Source organism: Rutilus rutilus, assembly GCF_951802725.1.
Source record: "Rutilus rutilus genome assembly, chromosome: 11".
Lineage (NCBI taxonomy): Eukaryota > Metazoa > Chordata > Actinopteri > Cypriniformes > Leuciscidae > Rutilus > Rutilus rutilus.
Genome location: NC_140216.1, coordinates 22,256,463 through 22,268,758, shown reverse-complemented (window position 1 = coordinate 22,268,758; position 12,296 = coordinate 22,256,463). Strand labels below are relative to the sequence as shown.

The window sequence follows — 12,296 nt, the reverse complement described above, 5'->3', positions numbered from 1 at the left end:
AGCGGCGCAGTTTGCGCGGCTCGAAGAGAGGGAGAGGAAGCTCGCTCCGAGACCGTCCGCTTCTGCCATCCCTTGTGAGCGGCGCAGTAGTGCGGCTCGAACAGAGGGAGGGTGTCTATCTCATTCGCCTCATCCCCTGACGCGGCGGCGGCGCGGGCGAGAGCCTCTCGTAAGAGAACTTTTTTGCGATATATGGGAGTTTTTTGTGAAATTGACGTGTTTCCATTGGGCGTATTTTCAATTTGCAATTTTGATTTGCGCATTTGAAGGGTAATGGAATAACCATAGTATGTGATGGCTAGTGATGACCATTTAATTTGCTTATGATGTTATGTAGAGAGTGTGTGTGATTCATTGTTACTGTCACATGCAGAACACAGTGTATTATTGCTTCGTTTCTCTTGATTTGCACTTCTGATAGATTATTTACAGTAAATTACTGTCTTTATTTGGTCATTTTATATATTTTATGTTATTCTCTCTAAACTGAAATCATCAGCTATACCAAAAGTAATTCATATTATTCAGGTTTACTACAGTACAGTAAGGCAAGGTTATTACATTAACCTGCTTACCAAAAACTTGGTCACATGGTGTAGCCAATTAGATTGCAAATGTGTAGGCCTATTCATTAGTTTATACATTTGTTATGGACATTTATATTCAATTTGCACTCAGATGTCTAATGTTTATTTGTTTGTTTGCTTTTATTCAGCTCTTACAGTGTTTTTGGAAATGAAATCCTTTATAAACATCAGTTCCTGAGAGTAAATTGCATCTGTTCAGCCGGGAATGCTACAGCAACAGTTTTTACCTTCACACTTCAATACATCATAACAAAGCAGAAGTTATACGTGTCTCATTTGCTCAATATGCACCTTGACTGACATGCAAAAACGGCAGTTTTGCAAGCTTTATCTCTCTTAAGCAACAGGATATATGTAAAAGATGTTGCCCTATTCCTATTCATACCTATCTGAGTTAAACATCACACTTACTTCATGACTTAGCAGAAACATACTCAACAGGCGTTGTCAAACTTCAACTGAAGTGTTACACCCTCTGCCAACTTTTCCACTTTATATTTCCAACAACTTTCCTAAATATGTTTTTCCCCAAATGACTCAAACAGTCTCAACAATCATTTATTCAATCGTTCTTGTTGTCTAATGATTCACATAATCTCTCTTGCTTTGGAGACGGTTGATTCCTGATGAGGACCTTCCCTTCTCCTTTTCTTGGCTTCTTTCTTCTTTTCATATGTTCATGAATTAAAGGGATAGTTTACCCAAAAATGAAAATTAGCCCATGATTTGCTCAGCCTCAAATCATCCTAGGTGTATATGACATTCTTCTTTCAGACGAATATATTAAAAAATAGTTATTTTAATAGTTATATTAAAAAATGTCTTGGCTCTTCCGAGCTTTATAATGGTAGTGAATGGTGTTGTGGCAAATTCATAGTTCTTTTTGGTTCAGGTCTCAAAGAAGTTTCTCAGAGTCGAGGTTCCAGGTCAGAAGAATTAACTTTATTGACAAGCAACAAAGTGAGAAGCCGGCCGGCCGTCCGGACATCTAAGGTTACATTGGCCAGTGTTCATGTCTTATACTTTTTCTTATCGCTAGGTGCCCAATGGATACTCTCAAATCTATCTCTTCCCCTCTGTCACGCCTGGTGACCTTGGCACAGTTAGACATGTCTTCTCTATTGGTCAAACCTCACACAATGGTGCTCTGTTTCATACTTTGTTTTGACACTTCATATTGCTGATGCATACTGGTTATTTTCCATTCTCTCATCCTTCTTCAGACCTATTTTTTCATGCTTGTCATCATTTTTTGTTTTGTTTCATTACATCATACTTAGACATGAATCAAAGGAAAATTCTCCAACATATCCCCCCTTTGGGACTAATCCTAGTCCCACCTTCATTTCTGTCCCAGAATGTATCTTCATGATCAGGCATCTCTCCATTATCTTTCAACCATCCATCTCTCTTATCAATAAGCCCACTCACGAAGGTACACCCTGGAGGAATAGTGAGACCAAACATCTCCGCCCCCACTTGACTAGGGTGGAGTAAAAGATCCCACCTTCCTTTTATATCATCAATCTTGAAGGGATAGATTACTTCAAACATTTGATTTTTCATCATAATCAACATATCTCAGTGTGCAGACTTGGAGTTACGATTGTCCCACGGTGCCAGAGGAACTGCACAGGCGCTTCCGGTGGCCTGGAGTTCTATCTGGGTTGCTCCATCGTTGCCAGAGGTGCCCTGGGCACTATCTGGTGTTGGAGCAGACAGCGGGCTTTTAAACCACCAGTTGAGTCTGCCCTTGCTGGTCCGGCAATTGGCGACCGCGCTTGTAATTAATTTCTCTGTTTACCCCATGGAAACATCTACCAGTAGTCTAATGCACGTACTTCACTTTTGATTCATAAAAAACTTTAAAATATTAAAAATAACTCTTTTATAGCGAGTAAAATGATTAGTAAGTGATAAAAAATAGTAAAAACATTCTTATCTTTTCCCTTTATATCTGGTTGCATTACATCGTACCACGGGCAATGACCTGCTTCAAACCTTGTATCGTCCCCTCTCATTCACATATTCATAATTGTGACAGTTAGTGTGATTATATGTAAAAATATTCTCAGTAGGATTATAAGTGTAAAAAGAAAGAAAAAAGAAAACTCAAGAAGGGGTCCTTTATAAAAATCAAAGAAACAATTAAAACCCCTCAAGCTAACTCCCTACTCTATTCATATTCTAATGATCTGTCTAATTTTACCCCAAAAATAAAATACACAGTGTTACTACCTCCCTTTCTATCAAAAACAGAATCAAACTGTTAGAAATCAGAAGTAACAAGGTACCCCATTCCTTACTCCTTCACCAGAACTCCTTAGAGGAAGTCATCTAGCTCGTCCAGTCCTGGCCCAATTTGGTGCACTCTTGTGTTTGTGCACCCGATGTCAACTGCCGATGGTTTGACTGACACATTAATCATCTGTTTGGCGGCCACGTTGGCTAGCATGGATCTTAGAAAAGGCACAACACAGCAGAACAACAAAAGAAACATACAACAGCCACATTAGTCCCACCTTAATGAACCATTCTTTCCAAGACCCAAATACAGAACCAAACCAGTATCCAAAGTGTCTGTCTCTCCTCGCATTTTCAGCAACTTCTTGTCTCAGATCCTTCATGGCCCTAGTAAAAGCTCCATCAGAGGCTGTATTATTCGGAATAAAGGTGCAACAGTCAATTCCAAACATCACACATACCCCTCCTTTTTCTGCCAGTAGCCACTTCAGAGCTTGTCTGTTTTGCCATGTCATTTTGCTGGTGTATTTTAGCTGATGGCCTAAGGCATCCATTGCTTGATCTTAGTCTTAATTGTTCTGTTGATTGTCAGAGCTAATCTGAGATGGTATGCCAAATCTTGGGATGACTTCTTTGGTTAAAATTTTATCAGTTTATGCTTCTTGGTCTGCTGAGGGTTCTGCTTCGACCCATCTGCTAAATCTATCTATGAAAACTGTATCTGTATCGTTTTCCTCTTACTGATTTGATCATGTCCTCATAATCCATCACTAGATGTTTGAAGGGTCCTTCTTGAACTGGGATAGAGCCTATTGGAGTTGCTGTTCCTTTTCTGACATTATTCTGTGAATCTTTGTCTTTCTTATTCCTCTAATAATTTTATTTTTCTAATAATCTAATCTCCCCCCTTGCGCAATGGTCAACACCATGCGCATCTGGAATTAAAATGTTAAGCAATGGGGTGGGGTCTATCATATGGCCTTCATGTGATCTCCATATATATTGTTAGTGTCTCTCTTGTCGCCCCCCTCTGCTGCTATATATGTATTTCAGATCGAGAGGCTCTGGATTGCATTTGAGCAATGCTGTCTAGGGCCGCAACGACGCGTCGACGTCATCGATTACGTCGACTATGAAAATACGTCGACACACATAAAAAACATTGACGCGTCACATTCATTATTTACGTTTAAATATCGAGTAATGGCGGCTTCTGCTCCCGCTCATGGTGAAAATAACAGACCACGATCATCCAAAGTATGGGAATACTATAAACTACGGCCGAACAGAAAGGTGCGAGACCTCTACTCCCGCGGGACCCAACGAGTGCGGCGCGGAAATAGATCTGATGGCCGAGTGCGGGCGCGGGCGGTAATGCATTCGTGTGTGTGCTGGTTGCGGGAGAATAAAACGATTAGCGGGACTCCCGCAAAATAGAATTATCTATAAACTGAACATCTAAAAACGAATAAATTGTCATTCATCTGTTGCACAAAAGCAACAAGAACAACTAAAACAAAATAGAAACGATTTACAGGCCAGAGTCTTTATCTATTTATAACATGTTTGCAGCGTTGAACAGTGTAGCCAATCACAGACATATGTGTTGATTTCTTGAACGCCAGTCAGATGCATTTAAAATAGAATCCCCTCACCGCTCAAAATGGACTTTTTGTTCAGTGCTGAATTCTGCATACTGGCAAATCATCTGATTATAGCAAACAAAGTGTATATATTATGAAAGATTCATTGTGCACCCAGTTTCATTTATAATAGCAGAGATTTGTGAGATCGCGATGAACTGAGATGTTAAGGGAGAAATCCTTCCCGTGCAGGTCTCTAAAAACGTCTTATATTTACATTAACAGTAGCCTAGGCTGCAATCTATTGTATGTGAACCTTTTTGCAGATAAACACAAGTGCATTTTCGGACAAGATAATGGACAAGTTAATTGAGTTAATCATACTACCACTGTGGTAATTAATAACAGACTATAGTGAACACATTTCCTAAATAGGCCTATGAGTGACTGTATCTTACATTTTGTGAAATAGTATCATTAGTTAAAAATAAAGTTTGAAATGCTTCCTGTTCGCATATTTCATAATAAAATGACAAATACCCTTTCTGAAATAAATTTTTTTTGTCATCATTCATAGATTTCATGTTAAGATGCACTACCCTCTTCAAAATACAGCTGATATATTGTTGTACTTATTATTTATTGGAAAGTTTGCCAATGGATAAATCAACTAATCCCAAAAATAATCATTAGATTAACCGGAAAAATAATCGTTAGATTAGTCGACTAATCGAAGAAATAATCGATAGATTAATCGACAACAAAAATAATCGTTAGATGCAGCCCTAATGCTGTCTACAGTAGGTAGGGGCTGAATCAAAACAGATGGTGCCATAACTGCTAATTGACATCCTGAGGCTTGTTTCGCCTATCAGCCGCATTTTTACCTTTGATCACAAAGTTATTGCCTTTTTTATGAGCTTGACACTTGATAATGGCCAGTTTGTTTGGAAACATCATAGCTGTGATTAGTTTAGTAACTTGGCCCCCATGTTGGATTGGGGTTCCATCACTCTTTTTGAATCCTCTTTGTTTCCATACTGCACTAAAGAGATGAAATACGCCATTAGCATATGCAGATTCGGTATAGATGTTGGCTACTTTGTTTTTGCAAGCTTCAGTAAGTGCTTTTAGTTCGGCCAATTGTGCTGAGCAAGGTTGTTCACAATGCTGCATCACAACAGAATTGAAATCATCTCCATCTCTCTATACAACAGCAAAACCAGCATGATTGCCTAAATGGTCTCTAAAACACGAGCCATCCACAAAGTAGTCCACGTCTGCATCAACAATTGGTGTTGATTCCAAATCTGGTCTCAGACGTGTAAAGGCTAGAGAGGCAAAAATACATTCATGAGGTGTTCCCTCCCCCTCTAGCTGGACAAAATTAGCTGAGTTTGCTGCAGTAAATCTCCTTATTGTAATATCAGGATATGTTAGTAACATGGAGTATGTCAAACATCTAGCTTGGGTTAAAACAAAATGTCATTGTTCAAAATATTAGTCTAAGTCTTGTTGATAGCATGGTGGGTAGCCTTGAGCAACATTATTCAATTTGGTGCTATAATATGCAATATAAAAATATAAAATATATTTTATCCAGTCTTAAATCTTCCAAATCAAGCTTCAGGACTTGGTCCAAGACCAAGTGGTGAGTGTTTAAATCCTTAGGGCATCCTAGTGTATGTATATTGTTTACAGAACAGAGATCAATTACAGTGAAATAATGAGCAGCAGGTGGAACATTTTTTCAATAGCTCATGTGGATTTGGGACTTCTGCCGGCCAATCTTCTACTATCTCATTGATTGCCCTTAAATCATGCACTAATCTCCATTTTGACTTACTGGTCTTTTCAACTGGGAGAATAGGTGTTACAATAACTAACAGTTTCAACTAACACTCCAGCTTTTACCAATCCCTCAATTGTTGTTCTGATTCCTTCTACTGGTTCTAACTTCAATGGGTATTGTTGTTTTCTTGGCAACTTCATTCCTGATTTTACTCTAATTCTAACAGGATTGGCTGACTTCACCAGGCCCACATCTGTATCATGCTTAGACCACGACTCTACCGGTATCTTTTGTTCCATCTCCAATTTCAGCTCCATTTTTGACTTCAATTCATTTTTCTTTTCTGTCTCTACTATTAATTTAGGGATCCTTAACATGTTAGTCGAGCATACAATTTTAAGATGTGTCATATCTGGTGTTTGAAAAATGAAAGGGTTTTCAGTGGCTTCCCACTGTTTTTCTGTGGCTTTCAACATCATTAGGCCTATATCTTTCGCTTGACACCCTTCATTCAGGTAAAGAGTTACATGTGGGATTGAATCGTCTACTCTAAACCATGTTTTAGTAAAGTCACATTTTTCAATTTGCAATGCTGTCCCTTCTGGTCCTACGATTATATCATTTGAATTCAAATATACTCTCTGTCCCCTCGTTTTTTCTAACCAGTCATTTTCTAATCTCGGGTTTCTAAGGGGGTCATATATCATTGTACAATGAAACTCAGATTATGGCACACTTTTTTTTTTAACCTGTTAACCGTTGCCAGTGCGCCCGCGCACTGAAGCGTTATTTATTTATTTAATTCAAAATTACTATCAGATTTAATGTTATACCTTGACAAACTATACATAATTAAAAAGATATAATACTCAAGTTTCAGTATTTGACCACTATTGTATTCTGAGAAACTCAAAGTGACAGTTATGTCTTAATTTGTGTCAGGAGTTATGAAATGAAAAAATGAGTCGATACCTTTAATATGAATTATGCACGTCAGCCGCTTTCATTCATAAAAAACTCCGTGCTGTCGTCATGACAGCGATACACAAAACAACGTCCTTCAGGGCTTTAGCTCAAAAATGTGCAGATTTGGAGAAATATTGATAGATTCTCATAGATTTACATCATATTTCTATAGACAGGAATACTATTTATTGAATTTATACCCAAATGCGTCGATGTAATCTTTATGAGCATTTGGTATTCCGATACTGTGTTTTTTAATTCATACCAATAGCCTGAGGGCGCTATATGCACAATAATAGTCCATATATGGAACATGAAGAAGAGCCATGACCATGTGACATTCCAGGACGTCACTGATACACACAGCTAACAAAAGATCGCGCTGTAACATGCAGATACAGATGTTTTGAAGACAATAAACATGATTGCACTGATATTTGAGTTACCTGTGTTTTTCAAGCCATGCCAGGTATTTTCATAATAATAGATTATATTTATAATGTAATGCTAATCTATATAGACTATCATTGTGCAGAACACTATCCAATAGTATATTTTCTGTCTGATTTTTTTTTATCTGAAGCCAAATTAGATCACAGAAGATTATTTAAAATACTCAACGTGCGTTAAAAAGTAAGTTTAGAGCACAAACATGGTTTTAATCTCATAAATTGTCGTGTATTGATGGTGTGCTAAGCTAACATGCTAGCTAGCCATAGGTGCACCTGCTACCTAGAAGTTATACTTTTATTATTTTTTGAATGCTACCTGAAATGTGTCTTTATTCAAGAAATGCATTTGATACAGTTTAAAATGTGAGCTAAACTTTGAGAAAAGAAATTAGGGACTGAAACCCTATAAATAGCCTGTGAATAGCCAGTCGTTAGTAACTATAATGCAGACAAAAGAAATGCATATTTCGAGCCATAACCAGGCTGGAGAGGTGTGAATGTGTGCAGGGGGAGACTGAGACTGAATGGGGATCGTCTGCACCACAAAACAATAGAGACAATTTACTGGATAGATGGTTAGAAGATGACAATAAACATCAGTAGCATTTTAGCGTCAAATCAAAATAAAGTCATTTGACATGGTCTTGAAAAACATTTCACTAAATACAGAGTTTTGGACTTATTATCTTCAGATTTTAAACATAGAATGTTTAGACATATGGCTTTAGCTGTAGTGCATTTCTAGATTGCTCCAGTGCCAACTTCAATTTTATTTTCATGAGGATGTTTCATAAAAATTAATTTCTAATAATTTTACAAAACTTTGAAGCTATTTATAACAATTTTTGTCATTATGACAATAATTAATTCTACATTTACAATAAACTGCCAGGTGTCAGCTTTCAAATGAGATCATACTTGTGCTTTTAATGCAAAGGGTCCATGAACTGTATCTGTTTCAGTTTGGGTATGTCATTTCTGGGGATTTTTCAAAAGTGGGGTTGCAGCTTAACAGGTTAACTGTTCTGCTGGTTCTGATTAGTCTGTTGCCATGGTTGGTACATTTGGTCACGCAGCGGTTCATTTTGGGGCCATGGGTTAATAGGACAGTTCCTCTTGGTATGTCCAGGCTGGTTGCATCCCCAACACATGCCTTGAATGTCTTGTGTTCTTTGTTGATTGTTGTATTCTCTTCCTCTTCCTCTTCCTCTTCCTCGTCCTCATCCTCTTCCTGGCATTGCTCCATTTCTGTTGTTTTGCTGTTCAGGTAGGTATATCACAATTGGTGCACTTGGCTGTTGCTGATTTCCTGTGGTGTTGGATGTGCTCTGACCCATAGGGGCTGGTGCATGCGGCATGGCTTGTGCAGCTGGGTTCGGTATGTTTACCGCTGCCATAACTGCTGACTGATCTTCAACATCTTTTATGTTAGCTTGGATTTTCTTCTTTTTATTGACTAGGTCATCCAGCTGTAATTGGGTCAGCCTTCTTTGGAGCTTTCTTTCTTTATTCTTCATCTTCTGTTCACTCTTCCTGTACTGTTCTACTGCATGAGTCACATGGTCACAGAACTCTCTTGTCGTCTTTGAATTCAGTCCCACTACATCTTCCAGCTTGGCTTTTACAACAGTTGGCATGGCTTCCATTATGGCAGCCCTGAACAGCACTGTTATCACTGGATCTCGTTCAGGGTCTTTTTCCAGCTCTTGCTTCCATCTTCGTGATTGTCTCTGGACGTAGGTGGTTGGGTTTTCTTCTTCGCCCATTGGTTCCCCTTTTAATAACTTTGGATCCATCTGGGTGGGATAATGTCCTCTTAGGGCCTGCCACATCACTGTTCTGTAATGGTCAAGTGGTATGGCATCCATCCCTGTCGAGTCAACTGCTTGGTTGAGTCCTGAATCATTCAAGATTTCATTCGTTCTTGCACCTCCCACACACTTTGCCAACAAGGCTTTGATGTCTCCGATGGCTAGTATCTTGCCCATTGTCTCTTCTTCCAGTAGTCGAATCCATTTGCCCGCCCCTTCGTGTATGTCAGGGAGGCGTGCTATTAGTCCGTCCAGATCTTGTCCCGCCCACGGCACATACTGTCCTTGGTGTCCTTTAATCAGGATGGGGCACTGTTTTTGTTCCTCTCTCAGTTGGTCTCTTCCGTCCTCATGCAGATATGCTCCACCCATTGACCTTCTTCTCAAATTGTCCCCTCTTATCCAGTGTGGTTTGCTTTGGGGGAGTTCTTCCAAGAGCAGGGTCCCTGACACGTTCTTGTATTCTTTGTTAAGGATGGCTGAGTGGGGTCTGTTTTTTTGTGTAGTTCTGAAGTCTCTGATGTTCTCTTCGCATGTTTTCCTCCAAGGCTTTTCGCATGGATTCAGTATCTCTTTGGATTTGTTCTTTGGTGATGAGTATGACTCTTTCTATTTCATCCTGTTCAGGCTCGGATTGCTGAGAGTCAGCTTCCATCTCCTTTTGCAGTCTCTCTTCAAGTTCTTGCAGGGCTTTGCTTGCATGATGATAAGGATTGGATAGGGTGGGGTCTGGGGTTACCCTGGTCAGATGTTTCATGCTTAGGTTGCTGTCTTGACTTCCCCCATAGTTCAGTGTGTCTTGCTTTGAAACTTCAAAGAAGTCTGTAGTTTTTCTTCCTCTGCGGCCAGGGCTCACTTTTCTGTCGTCATCCTCTCCTCCCTCTCTACTTGCTTCATCACTTGGCTCGTCTTCAAAATCCACTTTACCTTGAACTGTTAAAGTTGCATTCACTAGTGGCAGTTGTTTACCGGTTGAATCATAGGGGGTAGATAAGGGGGTGGGGTTGCCATTATGTCACTTTTATTTTCTACCTTCTCCCTAATTCCCTTAATTAATTTTATCCCCATGTCCCTAAAAAGATTCAACACTTCCTGCTCTTTCTCTCTCTTCTCAACTCTTTTTTTGCTTCTATCTTGGGCTTTGTGATTCTTTATTAGTGCTCCCATTTCCCTGCACATAGCCAAATCAAATGTTCCCTCTGCTGCCCACTTAGTGTTTAACTTTCTGGTCCTTTTTTCCCACTTCCGAGATAAGTTTTTGATTAGCATCTCTACATATCGGATATTGTGTTATAATCTGCTCTACAGGGGTCTCTTGTTGCTGTGACATCGAAGCCATTGCTGCAAGTCTCAATTATTTCTTCATTCAATTAATCAAATGATAATTTTGTGTTTTCTGTTAAGTTTAAAAATTCTGGTATCTGTTTAGTTTTTTGAAGATACCTCAAAATGGTTTGTATTTATACCTCAGACAATGGCTTCGGCATCACTTTTTCTAGCTGGTTGTGTATATTTCGTTTCCAAATGATGTCCTCCCCCAGGCACACCAGTAAGAAACTCCAGATAATGTTCTTTTCCAACCACCGTCCTCGTGCAGTTACTTCTCCCGCCCTATATAGATAAGTGAGAGATGGGGTTAATTTCACTTCATGGCCGTTCAACATGATGACTGAAATATTTAATTCTTCTTTGCTACAAGTGTCTGATTCAAATGGTTCAAATAAATCAATTAAAGTCTTTCTTCCTTTTTTATTTAAAATTCTTCTCCCTCTATTGCCCCTCGCGCCCCTCCTGTTCTTCCAGAACTGCGGCATTCTCGGTTGATGCAGGATGTCTTTCTATCTCCTGCCTATTTCGGTGAATTTACACCCACAACTGAGTTAACTCTCTTGGATTGTCTTTCAAAACAATCAACACTGTCAGTCTTTCCAATGTCCAACTATCTACAAAGACTGGCCTGATTTCCCCTCCCTGCTTGACTTCAAAGATTGTGTCACTCTCCCATTTCACTGACCTAATGTACGAATCCACCTTTATACATTTCTCAGAATGGTTGCCACTTTCAGTTCTCTAGGCAAATTCCTCCTTTCCTTCCTTTTCACATATGGAATCCATATTGGATCTATGTTTATTTCGATGGCTGTGAGCTGTGGGTTCAAAAGAACTGTTTTTAGAAGATTAAATTTGTTCAAATGTGGTCTCAGGGCTTCAAGAGTTACCTGGTTTTTTATCACATTACGCCAATCCACTAAGGGCCACTTTCGTTCAACCTGGTTCAAATTTGTTATTCCTGTCAGTTTTTTCAAAAGCTCATACTTCCCTTGGTCTGTTAACTCCTGTCTCTGTCCTTCATTATCTATAAACTCTTTTTCTAACCAGAAGTGATTCTTAATTCCTTTGGTTAGTTTTAATGCCTCTTGAAAATCATTTTCATCTTTTCTTTCTTTCTGCAACCTAGTCTCCTCGGCCTCATAATTATCTCCCACTCTGGACCACATGTGTACTTTTCTTCAGGTGTCAAAAGGTTAGAAAAAACTCTATCTCTGTCACTGTTCTCCCTCCTTATTTTCTTATCTCAATATAAACGCTTTCAGTCTGTTATAACGCACACTCATACACCCGGGATTTCATACACACCGTCACACAACCGTGCACAGAGTCACTCACACCCACGCAGAGCCGCTCAGAGTCACACACACAGAGCTTCTCTCACACGCAAAGCTGCTCTCTCACCTACTCGAAGCCACACACACACAGACAGCCGCTCTCACACTTATTTATTATTTTCCTACTTTGTCTTGTAACAAAGGAAAAGTCAAAGTCAATCAATCAAACTTCTGACAATATCGGCTGTGTTTCCC

The 12,296-nt window shown here is 39.3% G+C and overlaps 1 protein-coding gene across 1 annotated transcript; it reads right to left on the bottom strand.

The window, feature by feature from the left end:
• Positions 1-5,018: 5,018 nt before the first annotated feature.
• Positions 5,019-12,172, bottom strand: LOC311300226 (uncharacterized protein). The gene is made up of 2 exons (XM_084424380.1): positions 8,646-12,172; positions 5,019-6,955 (listed from the first exon to the last, which is right to left on the bottom strand). Exon 1 carries the CDS (start codon positions 9,805-9,807, stop codon positions 8,845-8,847), a length of 963 nt encoding a protein of 320 aa, XP_084280506.1. The 5' UTR covers positions 9,808-12,172; the 3' UTR covers positions 5,019-6,955; positions 8,646-8,844.
• Between the last annotated feature and the right edge of the window lie 124 nt (positions 12,173-12,296).